The following is a 15,280-nucleotide window of genomic DNA, read 5'->3' on the forward strand; positions in this document are numbered from 1 at the left end:
TCCCTGTATGCATGCAGCTGGAGAAGATTCGAGGCGTGGTGCAGGGAATGAGAGATTGACCCTATCACTTGCCCCACCACTACAGTAATGGAGTTCCTTCTGTCAATGGACTTGGCAGGCCTTCAGGTTACCACAGTCAAAGGATATTTGGTGGCCTTGTCTGTGTTCAAGAGGTCCCCGGATCAAGGTTCATTTTTTTACGATCCCGGTTATGGCCCAATTCCTGAAAGGCCTTGTGAACAAGTTCCTGCCGACTCCCTTTGTTGTCCCAGATTGGAATATAAATCTGGTTTTGACTTTCTTGATGGCGGCTCCCTTTGAGCCCATGCACTCCTGTCCTTTGCGCCTGATCACTCTGAAGACAGCCTTCTTGGTTGCGATTACTTCCCGTTGGCTGGTCAGTGAATTGCAGGCCCTTTATTGCAAACCCCTGTTTTTGCAGTTCTTTCGCGAGAAGTTCTCGCTTAAAGTAAGGCCGGGATTTCTGCCGAAGGTGGTTTCTGCGTTTCACCTTTCACAAGCCTTTGACCTGCTGGTCTTTTACGCACAGCCGCACCCTTCTAAGGAAGAGGTGCACTTCCATTGGTTGGATCCCTAAAGAACCTTGAGTTTTATATTGCAAGGACGTCAGAATTTCGTTAATCTGATCAGTTTTTTGTGGCCTATTCTCCAGTCCGGAAACACCTGATTATAATCCAGCAAACGCTATCCCGGTGGATTATCTTGTGCATTGCGGAATTCCATCAGTCTGCAGGCAGGGAACTACCTCTGGCATCAAGAAACACTCGACCAGGGAGGTCTCCGCTTTGACGGCTTTGCAAAGGGGGGGTCCCAGTTAAAGATATTTTCTGTGCAGCAACATGGTCCTCACTCGACACGTTTACCAAATACTACAGTCTGGACGTCGCCCTTGGGGCTGACACACATTTTGGCAGGACATTGCTGCAAAATCTGTTACTGTGAACTTTATGCCTTCATTGTCCTACTGCTTGGGGAATCAGATGAGAAATATGCGGGAGAAAGGCAATCCATTGAAGGAGAAATTACTTACCATTATGTTCTTTCCATGGATTCTTCTCACCGAGATTCCTCATCTCCCCTCCCATCCATCCCACTCAGAAAGGTTTGGCAGTTGGTGCGTATCTACCTTAGTGAGTGGGCACCTGGAGCTGGTCCTAGAGTGGCGGGTTTCTGTCCGTAAGTCGCATTTTCTCTCAATCCTATTTTTTTTAATATATATATATCTATATATATATATTATTCTGACTACTGTGGCAGTTTTCCACAGAATTTTTCACCTCAATTTTTCAGAATTTTTTTGTTGTTGTTGCTAATCTCTTATTGGCTGTTTAGCCTCTTCTCTCACTGTTTTCCTCTGCAGCTGTGGATATCAGGGAAAAAAGGGGGAACTGAGGCTTGTGGCGTAATGACAGGGTGTGCACAAGAGTTTTCTCTATGTGTAGGCTAGGGGACCTCCATGCGTAGCCAGCCTCGCTTAGAGGACTAAAAGGATCCCATCAGATGTGCAGGATGCTCTTTGAGGCAGAGCATAGCACTCAGATTGTCCACTGTTTACAAAACAAATGGCAACCCTGCTTAAAGACCAGGGTATATCCATTGAGATACTGAGATCATAGAAATCGTCTGACAATCACTGTCATTTGTATAAAATAGTCTCTGCTACTTTCCGAGACCATGGCATCTACAGTTAAATCCTAACTGAACGAGAACAGACAGATCGTAGATGGAAGTAAGGAGAGTCTCTCAGGCCTTGATGTGGGCCTTCAGTAGAACCGGGAGGCGGGAGCCGGCCCATTCCACTAAAGGCCCACATCGAGGCCCGAGAGACTCTTCCCCACTTCCATCTACCATCGGACAACAGCAACAGCTGATAATCGCGTCCCTGAAGCCTTGCACCTACTTTTCATTCTGCTTTCTCCACCCACTTCTGTGCCTCCCACAATCTGGTAAACCATTGTGTGGCTTTAAAGTGCCGTGCACCCTGTTTTTTCTTCATGTTTTCTGCTAAATTTAATGAAGTAACGTGCATTTCTGTTTTACTCGGTGCGTGGTAACACGCACACATAATTTCAAAAAGAAGCTGCAATGTGTGAATTTTAATCGGCACAACGAAAAATGTTTCTTTATGAGCATACTTGCAGCCTGAAACTCTGAAAGGACTTTTCCCCTTTACCCTGCATTGGCCCTGCTAGCTGTGGCCTTTTGAAGATGGCTGCCTTCTTTTAGGCATCAGGAAGCATCCCCTGGCCTGAGCCTGGTCCCCCTCCATTGGCTGCCTCGTTCCACATTAACCAACCAGTGAAACCGGGAGGCGGGAGCTGGCCCTTTCCACCAAAGGCCCACATCTAAGGCCCTGTGAGCTCCCTGTCCGCCTCCCTGTCTGCCTTGTCATTCCGGGAGGTCTTTCTGCACCCCTCACTACCACACTGGGGCTTGCGCTCCTACACTCCTGAGAATCTGGAACTATTGTGTCACTTTCTCTTCACCGACCATGGGTTAGTCACCTCTACCTATACATGCCCCTACCCCTCTGACTTTCCCACCCTCACTCCATCTCACCTGCAATCCCTTATTGCCTGTGGCTGTACTGTATTTCACCTTTTGCTAATAATTTGAATCTAGCTGTGCCTGTGGCTGTACTTTATTTCACCTTCAGCTATGATTTGAATATAGCTGTGCCTTGTGGCTGTACTTAATTTCACCTTTTGCTATGATTTTAATCTAGCTGTGCCCTGTGGCTGTTTTGTAGTTCACCTTTTGCTATGATTTGAATCTAGCTATGCTGTACTGTGTTTTTGATTCAGTGCCCAGTGACTGCATTGTGCTACCGTGTGCTGCTGTTCCTGTCTTGTTCTGGCGCTTCTGCTCCCCTTTCCCTCTTATCTCACTCCCTACCCCCCCCCCACTCTTTCCTCTTCCGCCACCTCCACATCACCTTTGGCGCTCTCTGTTTCTCCTATCTTCTCTAACTGTTTCTCCATTGACTATCCTTCCCTTCTCACTAAGTCTGGTAGGAAGACGTTCTCTGGCTTCCTTGTTTCCCACCTCTGCCTCCACCTTGGCTACCTTTCCATCTCCTCCTTGGCTACCTTTCCATCTCCTCCTTCTTCTTCTGCCCCTCCTTGGGATCCTTCTACACCTCCACAGGGCTTATCTCTGATTTGTACCACTGCCCGGAAGTCTTTCAAGGTTGGCAACCTTCTCCATATTGCCACTCTCAACTCTCGCTCGGCTGTCAAACACTCCTCTGACAACTGCTGCTTCCTGGAGGAACTCGACCTCGATATCCTCGGTCTCACTGAGACTTGGTTCACGGCCAGCTCTGTCATGAGCTTTGACGTTCTCCTTCCTGGTGGCTACATGAGCCTCTCTGTGCCCATATCCAACGGTCCTGATTGGGGTGTAGCCTTGATTTTCCCGGAGTGAATTCCTTTCTCTGTGATTCCTGTGCAGGCCTACTCCTCCTTCGAATACCTTGTCTGTAGGCTTGCTCTCTCTCCTAGTGACTCTCTTACCATTGTTACTATCTGTTGGCCACCTGGTCAGAATACCACTTTTCTCTCCGAGTGGGCTGACCTCTCCTCCTCCTTCCTAGCCTTGACCACGCAACTTCTCCCCCTTGGGGACCTCAACATACACCTAGATGCTTCCTGTGCCTCCTCTGGACTCTTTAGCAACCTTTGCTACTCTCTCTCTCTTTCTATTCTTCCCTCTGGCCCGCAGCACTACAACCTACCTTCTCGGTCATCGGGCCCATGAAGCGTGTGTCAGTTGAGGCTTTCACTGCCACTTTCGCTCCCCCTTCCTCCACCTCTGGCTGACTCTCACCCTGACACTGCCCTTTACATGCTCCACTCTGCTATTTCTGATACTCTCGATGTTCTTGCCCCTGTCATGAGGATGCACTTGAAGCCCAAAGCCAAGTGCAACTCTTGCTACCACTCTGACCTCGTCACCCTTAAACGCAAGTTTAGGGTGGCTGAGAGGAAATGGCGGGCATCTTTTGCATCCTCTCACAAACTGGCCGGACGCCTGCTCCAAAGGCAACACCAGCTCTCTGGCCGCACTAAAAAGAGAGCCCACATCCAAGCCCGTGCCTCTGCGGCATCTAACAATTTGGCCGAACTCTTTCAAATCTGCAAGGGGCTGGCCAATCCTGCTGCAGTCTCTACTTCTCCTGTCCCCTCCCAGGCCCTCCACATCGCCCTGGCTTCTCACTTCATCTCTAAAACCCAGGACATCCTGTCCACCCTCTCGTCCTCTCCTCCTTCTCCTTACACTCTCTCCTCTTCCTTTGGCCCCCCTGTGGCCACCTCTCCTCCCCCTTTTCTGCCTTTCCTTTGTTCTCCCCTGACGAGATTTCTAGACAAGTCTGATCTATGAAAGTCTTGTCAAAACAGGTTCTTCCCTGTTTGTCCAAAACCATCAAGGACCATATTGACACCCTCGTTCCTGCCCTAGCCGACTTTTGCAACCACTCCTTCACCACTGGAGCCTACCCCTCCCCTCTGAAGCATTCTCTTGTGCACCCTCTTCTCAAGAATCCCACAGCCGACCCCTCCTGCCTGGCTAACTATCATCCAATCTCTATCACTCCTTTCCTGGGCAAACTTCTTGAAAAGCTGGCCACCACCCAGCTTAATTTCCATGCTGATTCTATTGGTTGTCTCCATGACCATCAATCTGGCTTCAGAGCAGCCAGAAGCATGGAAACTGTTCTCCTGAACATCTGTGAAGACCTGCTCTCCAACCTTGATTCTAATCTCCCCTCTATCCTCATCCTACACAATCTCTCTTCTGCCTTTGACACAGTCAACCATGCCATCCTTCTCAACCGCCTCCATGATAACCTGGATATCACCGATCAGGCCCTGCCCTGGCTGACCTCCTTCCTCTCCAGCCGACTCTCCCAGGTACAAATGGGGTCCTTCCTTTCCCCTATTTCACTTTCCAGTTGTGGTGTTCCCTAGGGGTCTAACCTCTCTCCCTGGCTTTTCAACCAAAACCTGGCACTTCTCGCCCCCACCGCATTGCTGCTCTCTGCTCCTAACTTTCAGTGCTATGCAGATGACACACGGCTCATTTTCAAACTCCCCTCTGCTACCCCCTCTCTCATCTCTGACTGACTGTCTGCAATTCAGGAGTGGTGTGCCGCCAACCTCTGCCTTAATGCCAGTAAGACAGAGATCCTCCTCATTGGTACTCGTACAACTTCCTTTCCTATCACTCTTTTACTGGCCTCCCTTGACTCTCCCCCTGCTCCCACCTGTGAGGCTAAGAACCTCAGGGTCATCTTCGACTCCACGCTTACCTTTTCTCCACACATCTCTGACGTCTCTAAGAAGTAAAACTACCAACTGCACCTCCTCAGAGGTATTCTTCCTTACCTCTCCTTCCCCCAGAAGCTCACTGTCTCTAGAGCTCTGGATCTTTCTAGGCTGGACTACTGCAACAGCCTTTTTGTAAATCTGCCTGCTGCTACTCTCTGCCCTCTGCAACTCATCCAGAACAGGACTGCGAGACTTGTCCTTGGCCTCAAGCCCAGTGATCGTATCTCTCCAGCCCAGAAATCTCTCAATTGGCTCCCAGTGGCTGAAAGATTTAAGTTGAAGACCCTTTGCATTGTTCATAAGGCCTTCTGCGGCCTGGGTCCACAATACCTTCAATTCTGTCTTCGGAAATACCTTCCTACTCGAGCTCTTCGCTCCTCCACCTCCAACTCCCTCAAGGTCAGTCGCTTCTCCAAGCAACAAGTTGGTGGTAAATCTCTCTCTTCGGCTGCGGCCTCCCTCGGGAACAGCTTCCCTGCCTCTCTGAAACTTGAGGAGAACCATCTCCGGTTCCAGAGGCACCTCAAGACCTTCCTCTTCGCTTCTGCCTTCTCTCTTCCTCTCTCCTGCTGATCTCCGTCTGTTTCTGCATACCCGCACTGCCTCCTGGCAACCCTTGCACTTGGGTCTGTATCTGCAACCCTACAATCCCCTTTCCTGCACTTATTTCACAATCGTCGTCTGCGCTTAATTCTTGCACTTGCCACCTTCTGGCCGCACTACCTGTTGTTGTTTTGATCACGTGTTCAGCACTTTTTTCTTCTCCCCTGCCCCTTGCACTTTCCTCCTTCCCTCTCCCCTGCACTTGCGTGTTCTCAATGTTACTGGGCCTAGTAAGATCGCTGTTTTGTCCTCCCTTTTACCCCTCCCTTGCCTCGTCATGCCTTGAAACACGTGTGTATGGGCGCAATATAAATAAAATATCATATCAGATCATATATCAAACCCACAGTTTCTTTCCTTCAGGACTGTGGAATCAATAGAGGCAATACATAGCTTAGGAAACCGGCGCAGCATTAAACCAATAATATCAACAGTGAATAATAAAGCAGGCGCTCAATGTTGCAGCATTCCTAATCATTTTATGATATTTTCTTGCATCATGTTGAGATTAAACACTTTATTTCTTATATTTCACTGTGGGGTTATTCACTTACTTATGACTGGATTGAAAGTGATATCTGAAGGTTTGTACTTTCCATCATCGGGAAAAGTTGACAGATTGATTTTGCCTTTTCCTTATAATACTTTGATTTTAGGTCTAATCTTTACTCTGTGATTGTTTATCCACACCCCCACACTCCCCATGATAATCCATCACTAGAATGAGCTTCCTCTGTATCTGATAATGGGTTTAGTAGACGCATACTATCACTAGCTATTCCACAACCATGTCAGACCATTGGCAGAACTTGTGAATTCTCCAAATACCAATTCCTCCCCAATGAAACCTGTCGCCCAATAACTATCATTGGCAGATATCTTGGGTTCTCAGGATGCCAGGTCCTCTCTAATGAAACCTGTCGCCCAAATCCAACTATTGGCTGATATCTTGGGTTCTCAGGATGCCAAGTCCTCTCCAATGAAACCCGTAGCCCAATATTGACCATTGGCTTTGTACTTTTCATCCTCTGGAAAAGTTGATAGACTTATTTTGCTTTTTCCTCTCACTAGCGCTTCCACAACCAGGACAGACCATTATCAGAACTTATGAATTCTCTGAATACTAAGTCCTCTCCAATGAAACCCATCGCCTGAAAGCTGTCGGCCAATACCGACCGTTGGTAGATATCCTGAGCTCTCGGTATGTCAAGTCTTCTGCAGGAAAACCTCTCCCACAAACGGGGCTGGCCTTAGGGGAGGGCCGACCCAGGCGACAGCCCGGGGCGCCCTGCCATTAGCCCCCCATCATGCCGGGTTGGGGGAGTCTAGCGTGGTGGGAGAAGGCGTAGCAGGCACCCTGTTGAAATTATATGCGCTCTGCACCCGCGAGCGGAGCTCATTTAATAACAATAGGGAGCTGATGCTTTTGCATCAGCACCTATTGAAAAATATGCTACCCCCTCCCCCGCATGACCAGGGATGCATTTGAGGGGAGCGAGGGCACCAAATTGTTGTGTTTCCCTGCTGACCAACACCGTTGGGTCCTCCCCTACACCGGTAGCCATGAGCCCCCAAAGATGTGCACTCAATATACAAAGAGGATTATATTTCAAATATCGAGTGCTTTATGGTAAGTAAAAGGCACATATTTATATAAATACATATATAATTGGATATTTAAAACACGCTTAATGCCGAAGAGGTTTCTAAGCCCAGACCCAGGATTTGAACCTGTGTTGCTCTGAGTTGCTTTGCATCCAAGATGAGAGCTTTGCCACTGAGCTATATATACTACCCGTCATAGATGACAAATGTAAGAAAAAAGAACATTTTGCTCTCAGAAATAAAAGAAAGAAGGCGCATTGTGACATCTGTGTCTGATTGCCTAAAGTCAAATACAGACGTTTTCATGCTGTACGAGTTTTAGCAGCCACTACTCGCTCCCCTGTCCCGAAATGAACCCCATATATTCTGGTGGGATGGAAGTGGGTAAAGAAGGTAATTGATGAAAGCCACCTTCGCCGCAGCTGGGCAGATAGGTGCCCTTGGTTGCTGGCTCGGAGGTGGTCTTTGGCAGATTCTACATCGTCTGCTACATTTCCTTAATGTGAGTGAATTGTTGGCATGGTATGGCGATTAAAATATCTGGTGTGCCAAAGCGCGCCTGTGAGTAATGGGCACTGCCAAGCGAAGCCTATGGCAGAACAGTTCACAAAGCTCCAAATGTCCAGATTGTCAAGGCAGAATTTATGGAAATAAGGTACATATGTTGAAAGATTCCACTTAAGGCACTGCTCCGATTTTGTCCAGGCCAATGAATTTGAGATAATAAACCGAACGATCGTTTTCTGCTTGAAAACGTACTGCTTTTACAGATCTGCGCATAGCAATAGAGATGGTCTGTGGACCTTTCCTTTGCTTGACAGCTTAATTAAGGTGCTTTGGTATAGCTACTGCTGAAAGAGTGCATATATTTGATATGCCCTGCTTCAAGGCAGTCAACATATGTTTCACATTTTAAACAAACAGTTGACCAGAATCGCGCACAAGCACTTGGTTATTTCACAAATGTGTTGCTCTCCTTTCTGTTTGTGTGTGTTAGCATGAGCTCATTCGTGTGGAAGAGTTGGCCACCGTCACCGAGGGAAGTGCTACCTCAAGGTGACTCATGGGAAGGGGTCTGTGTTACGCTACAGTAGCATGCCTGCTTGACTCTACATGGGGCAGAGTTTAGGTATGATTGCCCACATAAAGAATGTACCAGGAGAAAGGCATTCCTGTTGACCTTGTCAGTGCTTGTTCTCCCTTGCAGTGCTATTCCCAGATCACGGGTGAATGACAAGGCTTCTTATTTTTGTTTTTAACAGAGGCAGGAGGTAAAAAATTAAAAAGTACTGTCCAGAGAAGTACGGAAACTGGATTGGCCGTGGAGATAAGGAACTGGATGACTCGGCAAGCCAGCCGCGAGTCCACGGATGGAAGCATGAATAGCTATAGCTCCGAGGGCAAGTGAGTGAGATGTCCGTACATTATTCTGTATGCTTGCACTATACCCGCTATAGTATCTATATAAGAAGCTAAAACAAGGAACCCCCACCTCCCCAACCCCCCTGTTTAGCACCTGTGCAATTGATTTTCAGTCTACTGGAACTGAGCTCAACATCTGGAACAGTCAGTCAGTCATAGGCCTCTCACAGTATGCATCCAGCTTTGGGTATCTAATGCCTGTTCTATAAGCTCACTTGCAATGAAGTTTAGTCTTGCCCAATAGGAAGTTTTTCTACAGCCTCTTATCTAGTAAAAATGTTTTAATCCCAAAATTCTTTGGCGAGAACAATCCCGTCGGTTACGGGAGAACATCGTTCATTGCAGTCAAGCGGACTGCGCCGGTGCTCTTACCTGCATTCCTCACTCAACAATGCTGTCTCTCTCACCTAACCCTCAAGTGGTATACGCCAGCCGGGTTCTAGTTAGCCTTGAAATACAGAGTACATTTTCTTCTATGCAATATCTAACCTATGTATGAAAGGTTGTGTTGCCCAGGAGAGATCACAACTTTTACTTATGGTTAATTGTGTGTTCAAAATATTTTGCTTAAGTTTTCTGCTTTTGACATTGACACATGAAAAAAGATTGCACGTTTTAATAGAGCATTTATAAGACCTATGCATCTGTCCGCAGATATTGACAAGCAATATTGTCAGTGGTAGCAAATGAGACACGAACATCAGATCCCACAAGGAATTTATTTTGAAAGAATATGTTGTCTGGGTGCTGGGGAGAACATCAGGGGTATAGCGGTGTAAGCAGTGTGATGGCCAGTATAGCAGAAGTGTAACAAGTATGAAGGAGGAGCCCTGTCAGCGAGGGTGTGGCTAGGTGCAGTCAATGGAAATGGAGAAGGAAGTTAGATGTGAAGGAATATGTCCCCTTGAGAAGTGATAATAAAAAAGGACTAAAACCTTAATGAAAAGCGGGTTGGGTTAAGAGAGCTGGCAATAAAGAGAAAAGGCATGCAGAGGTGTGCTTGAAAAGAGGCAGGATAACATCAATGTGAGCTTTTTGTAATTTTATAAAGCAAATCGACAATCACCGTAAGGCAATGTTGTCAATAAAAATGACACGGTCTATCATGATGCATGTTCATATCAACGTTGCATATTCAGACAAATAGTTTTGAGAAGTTAGGCGTTTGATAAACCAAGGCTCTTATTACACAGTTTCTGCAAGTGCAATTGTAGCATCACAAAAAATACATATATCTATTGCTTCAAAAAATGCACTGCACTGGCGCTCATTCTCTCTATGTAGAGGCATGGCCTGGTGTCCATCTTCTAAAAAGAGCAGTAAATAGTGGTCTCCCCTGTACTAGATTGGAAATGAGAAAACCGTACATTTTAGGAAAATGGATAAGTCAAGATCACCATGTTAGCCTCTATTGGCATAGGATGCGCTGGAAGAAGCATTTTAAACTGATATTTGACAGCTCTGAACACCATGTTGCCATGATCAGACTAGGAGTTGCTATAGAAACAAAATTCCTGTAAAACAATCACTTCAGCTGAAAAAGCACTATTTTGAGATAATACGTGTGTTGGTCATTTTCATTGTTTGCTCCCTACAGCCTCATCTTCCCTGGTGTACGGTTGTCCGCTGACAGTCAGTTTAGTGATTTTCTGGATGGACTTGGTCCTGCACAGTTGGTTGGGCGGCAGACGCTGGCAACACCATCAATGGGTAAGAGCAATTGTTTTTTTCCAAAGAAACATGATTAACTTACGTCTGTAAACATTTTTAAACATTTGTTCATTTGGATTCCCGACCGAAGATCACCAAGACAAACAATCAAGGGGTGGATATCTCATATAAAGTTTTTTTCAAACCAACAGCTGTATCTGAGTTCAGGTCTACACAGACACGCTTAGAAAACCTTTCTATTGAACTGGATCAAAGTACAAACTGTAAACGTCCAATTCTGTGAAAGTGACACAGAGGGGGACAGTATCATGCCTTTGAAAAATATACCCACATGTAGATTCTGCGAGAAATATGTACCAGGATCTTAGAAAGTTGTCAAGAGAGCAGAATATCTGTACATAGGACTTAGAGGCATGGATGCATAGTCTGTGAGGTGCATTTCTGGTGACATCAATGCTGCCTTGCCCATGCACACTACTTTTCCAATCTAAACCTTATTTTCCTTTATCCGGAACAGGAAGCTTTCTATCATATTGAATAATTACTGTAGTTCAGTCAATTTTCAGTTATTGGGAAATATTTCAATATGGCCAAACAAAAGGCATTCTCTACCCCAAGAAAATCGCTGGGCAGCAAGTGTTTACTTTCAACATCGAATTGGCTCATATTCAAAACAGGATGTGGGTGACTTAGAAAAAACAATTAGGCAGCTGGAACCGAACATGGCGGAATGTGCAATTCCCCTGCTTTCCCCCTTGCACATCACCCATACAAGTTATGAATGATTCGTCAGTTGACCACAATTTGCCAACCAGTTTGTAGGCTTCCACGCGCTGTGGCTGTGGATCTTGGAGCCCTTGTACCAATCTGCCTTGATCCCTCTTAGCTTCTGATTTAATTAGTGTGTTTGAACAAGAGTAATATAGTTAACACAGTGTCCTCCGAAACATGCACTACTTTTAATTAATAAGTAATTTCTTGAGTATTCGCCAACTTTCATTCGTGGTACTGAGTCTGTAAATGGAGAGAATTTAAACTGTATAGACATCTAAAAAGGATGTGCTACATGTGGACCAAACTAGCAGCATCTTTTGAGCCCCGGATGATGATATCATTTTTTGAATTACTTCAACTAATTACATATTTAGTAACAACTTTAACTGAGCAGATCTCTATACTGGAAATGTATTTCCTAAAAGGTGTAAATTATGCCAACTGTGGTTTTAGGTAGGACTAAAGATCACCAGCACCCAACAAACCAAATGTAATAGACCTTAATAGTGGCAGCAGGCAGGGCTTGCACTAATACCTTAGGCAAACTCAAGATAAACATACTCACATTCCGCACTTAACAGACGTAGGTGCCTCTGTCCATTTGCACCCACCTAGTCCTTATTAGGGAATATATATTTCTGATGTTTTTTAATCTGCTTAGAATCACATGCTTTGCATAGTCCGACATCCAGTGGGCCCTGCGGAGCATTGCATTTTGTTTTTCGTAGTTGAAAAGGGGACGTCGACAAGGCGTATCTGTAACACTATCCTTATAGTGAAGTGCAGTGTACCCACAATCCCTCACGCGTCGAGGACCTTCAGATTGTTTTTTTCCGCCCAGATATTGGTCGCCTATACACGGAGCTCCTCGAGAGACATTGCAAAAAACTTTATTCAAGCTTTGGTCGTCCTTAAGTTATATTATTACTTACATCCCTCCTTCGGCGTCGTAGCTGCGAAGCTGTTCACCGCCGATCAAGATCTCCGACGGCGGTGCCTTCGACAGAGGAGGTTGTTCGGTGTTCGCCGAACACGTGGCCTGGCCTCGACGGCCAAATACAGTAGGGAGAGTGGGGTCATGGGACATTTATTGTTTCTCTTTGAGAATGCCTTTCGCTTTCCCCTCCCTTTCCCTCGGGGTTGTTGTCACATGCAATCGGTTGCTCAGCTATGGAAAGGATACCTTTAGGTTTTGCCTACGTTGCAAAGGCAAGTTTACCTGGAAAGACAAGCATAAACGGTGTAACCGTTGCTTGCCCCTCGACCACAAAGAAGACGGCTGTGTGGCCTGTCAGCTCCTTAAGCCGAAGACTTTAAAAGACTGTAGGGTCAAAAGGTGGGCAGCCTACACCATGTCTAGGTCTGATTCATCACCCGCCGCCGCCGAAAGTGACGAGGAATGTGACAACCCGATGTCCGTTTCGGAAGTCGTAGACCTCTCTAAGGAGCGTTCACGCTCCTTGTCGTCTGTCCCCGGCCCGACAAGGTCGGCTCATGCCCTGCTTATGGGGAGGAATACCCCGGCGACAAGGACGCACACAGAAAACACTCCCATAAACACACAACCCACGGCTCTTCCTCGTCGAAGACAAAGAGAGCATTAGCGCCAACGGAGACGCAGGTCCTACCGGCGGCCTCCTCAGACCGTAAGAGTCTGAAGCCCCCCTCGCAACCACAAACACGACTAGCGACTGGGCTACCCCCAAATAAGGGCGCTATCACTAAACAGCCAGACGACGCGCACCGTCAGAGAGCGCCCGTCGGCGTAGAGCAAGCAACGCCTATAACGTCGACGCCGGAAGTACCCTCGACGGACAGTTTAGTTGTCGAGAGCCTGGCGCAGATTATTTCCACCGATAGCCAGAGACGGACGGCGAAAGAAACGTCGATCACCGCTCATAAAGCCTGGGAGACGCCGAAAAGGTCAGAAGGAAGGCATGAACCGCCCCCTCCGTCGAGAGGGACTCCTAGCCTACCAGAAGGCTTTTCAGAAGGCGAGGGGAACCTCTCTTCGACATTATGGGATAGGTCAAAGCGCTTTCTAACGGAAGGCCCTCCCTTCCCCCCCCGACCGCTCTGGGTTACCTCACGAAACCGTACAGAGACTCCAGTTCTGTATGGACAAAATGGAGAGGTTTATGGAGACTCAGAACCTTCCAACACCCAAGAGATCAAGAGAGGGACCTCAGGAGGATCCCAGGGCCAAGTACCCCAGGCTGTTTGATCCCCCACAAGAGGATGTAGATTTATATGACCTCACTGGAGAGGACCCCCACTTTCAGGAGGATGATGAATTCCTAGGCAATGAAGGGGAACAAAACATAGAGGAGGAAGGTTTTGAAGACAACCCGGATATGGGTGATGGGGGCTTTGGAGAAGACCCAGAAGAAGGCGCTTCACAGCCCTGGTAGTCCCCATCAGCGTTTTCAGATCCTGACGCCATGAGCCTGTCCCCACCCAAAGACTCCCCTATTAGGAATACATCACCTATAGACGATCAACCTACATTTAATGCACTTCTATGCAAGGCAGCAGCGCATTTTGAGATCGAGACCGGGGAAACTTCTCCTGACATCGACTTTGTAGAAAAGATCATTAAGGAGAAACCCCCTGTCAGCCAAACCATTCCCCTTCTCGCCTCAGTAAAGAGACAAATTATTCCTTCACTATCCACTCCCGCGTTGATCAGAGGGGTCAACCCGAGGATAGTAAAATTATTTAGTCCTTCTCCATCGGACCCGTTTTACATCAAGGGCCACTCTGTACCAGACTCCTTAGTGGTGACAAATACCAGAAAGAGAGCAGGGGTCCCGCTGTCAACTAGCGAGGCACCACCAGATAAAGAGGGTAAAAAATTGTATGCCCTACGAAGGAGGATTACAGCCTCAGCTGCCTTTTCCGCAAGAATTGCCAACAACAACTCTTTGCTGGCAAGTTACGCAGATGCACAATGGATGCTGCAGAAACGGCTGACCGTTCCCTAGTCCAAGGAATCCTCCTCAAACGTCATGTATGGCTATGTAATTCAGGCTTTAAACCTGAAACACAAGCATCTCTACTTAACAAACCTATAGAAGATGCAAATCTCTTTGGTAGGGCGGTGGATGAGGCACTAGAGACCGCAAAAAAAGAATTTGACACAATCAAAACACTAGACCAAATTTCAAGGCCTCCCAACAAATGTGGTTATGGCAACAAATGCTTTTTTCGAGGCCAACACCAGCAGCAACAACAGCAGCAGCAATACTCTGCAGGTAACTGGTCCTCTAACCAAGGCACCAGTGGACAATATAACCAAAGAGGACAACGTTGTGGCAAGGGAAGAGGTCGTGGTCCCACCCCTTGAGGTTCCCAAGCCACCAACACCAAATGACTCAAAGATTCGGGTCCCCTCCCATGCTTCGCGGGTCGGGGGCCGGTTAACATCCTTTCTTCCAGCATGGGAGGGTATAACATCAGACCGCTGGGTACTATCAACTATAGCCCGCGGTTACTATATAGAATTCAACAGTTCCCCTACGTACAGACCCCCAAGGGGGCGACGCATGTCGCCAGAACACCTCGCCATCCTTCTTCAAGATGTGAACCAACTACTAGAAAAAGGAGCTATAGAGGTTGTGCCTCTATCGCAGGTAACGGAAGGTATTTATTCAGTGTACTTCCTTGTACCCAAAAAGGACTTAACCATGCGCCCTGTACTAGATCTGCACCCAGCGAACAAATTTGTCAAACCTCAAAAGTTTCGTATGGAGATTCTACAGGAGGTAATCCCCCTGCTTTCACAGGGAGATTACATGACAACTCTGGACATGAAAGATGCATACTTTCATATTTTAATGTTGCCAGCGCACAGG

The 15,280-nt window shown here is 47.1% G+C and overlaps 1 protein-coding gene across 14 annotated transcripts in view; it reads left to right on the plus strand.

Moving 5' to 3' along the window:
- RIMS2 (regulating synaptic membrane exocytosis 2) overlaps positions 1-15,280 on the plus strand; it is a 2,919,733-nt gene that overhangs the window by 2,879,899 nt on the left and 24,554 nt on the right. For all 14 annotated transcript variants that reach the window (XM_069621474.1, XM_069621475.1, XM_069621476.1 and 11 more), the window contains 2 exons: positions 8,822-8,963; positions 10,579-10,691. In XM_069621474.1, the coding sequence (XP_069477575.1) occupies positions 8,822-8,963; positions 10,579-10,691 (255 nt within the window). The remainder of the gene's footprint in view (positions 1-8,821; positions 8,964-10,578; positions 10,692-15,280) is intronic.

This window comes from Ambystoma mexicanum, chromosome 5q (genome assembly GCF_040938575.1).
Source record: "Ambystoma mexicanum isolate Mex_15411 chromosome 5q, UKY_AmexF1_1, whole genome shotgun sequence".
Lineage (NCBI taxonomy): Eukaryota > Metazoa > Chordata > Amphibia > Caudata > Ambystomatidae > Ambystoma > Ambystoma mexicanum.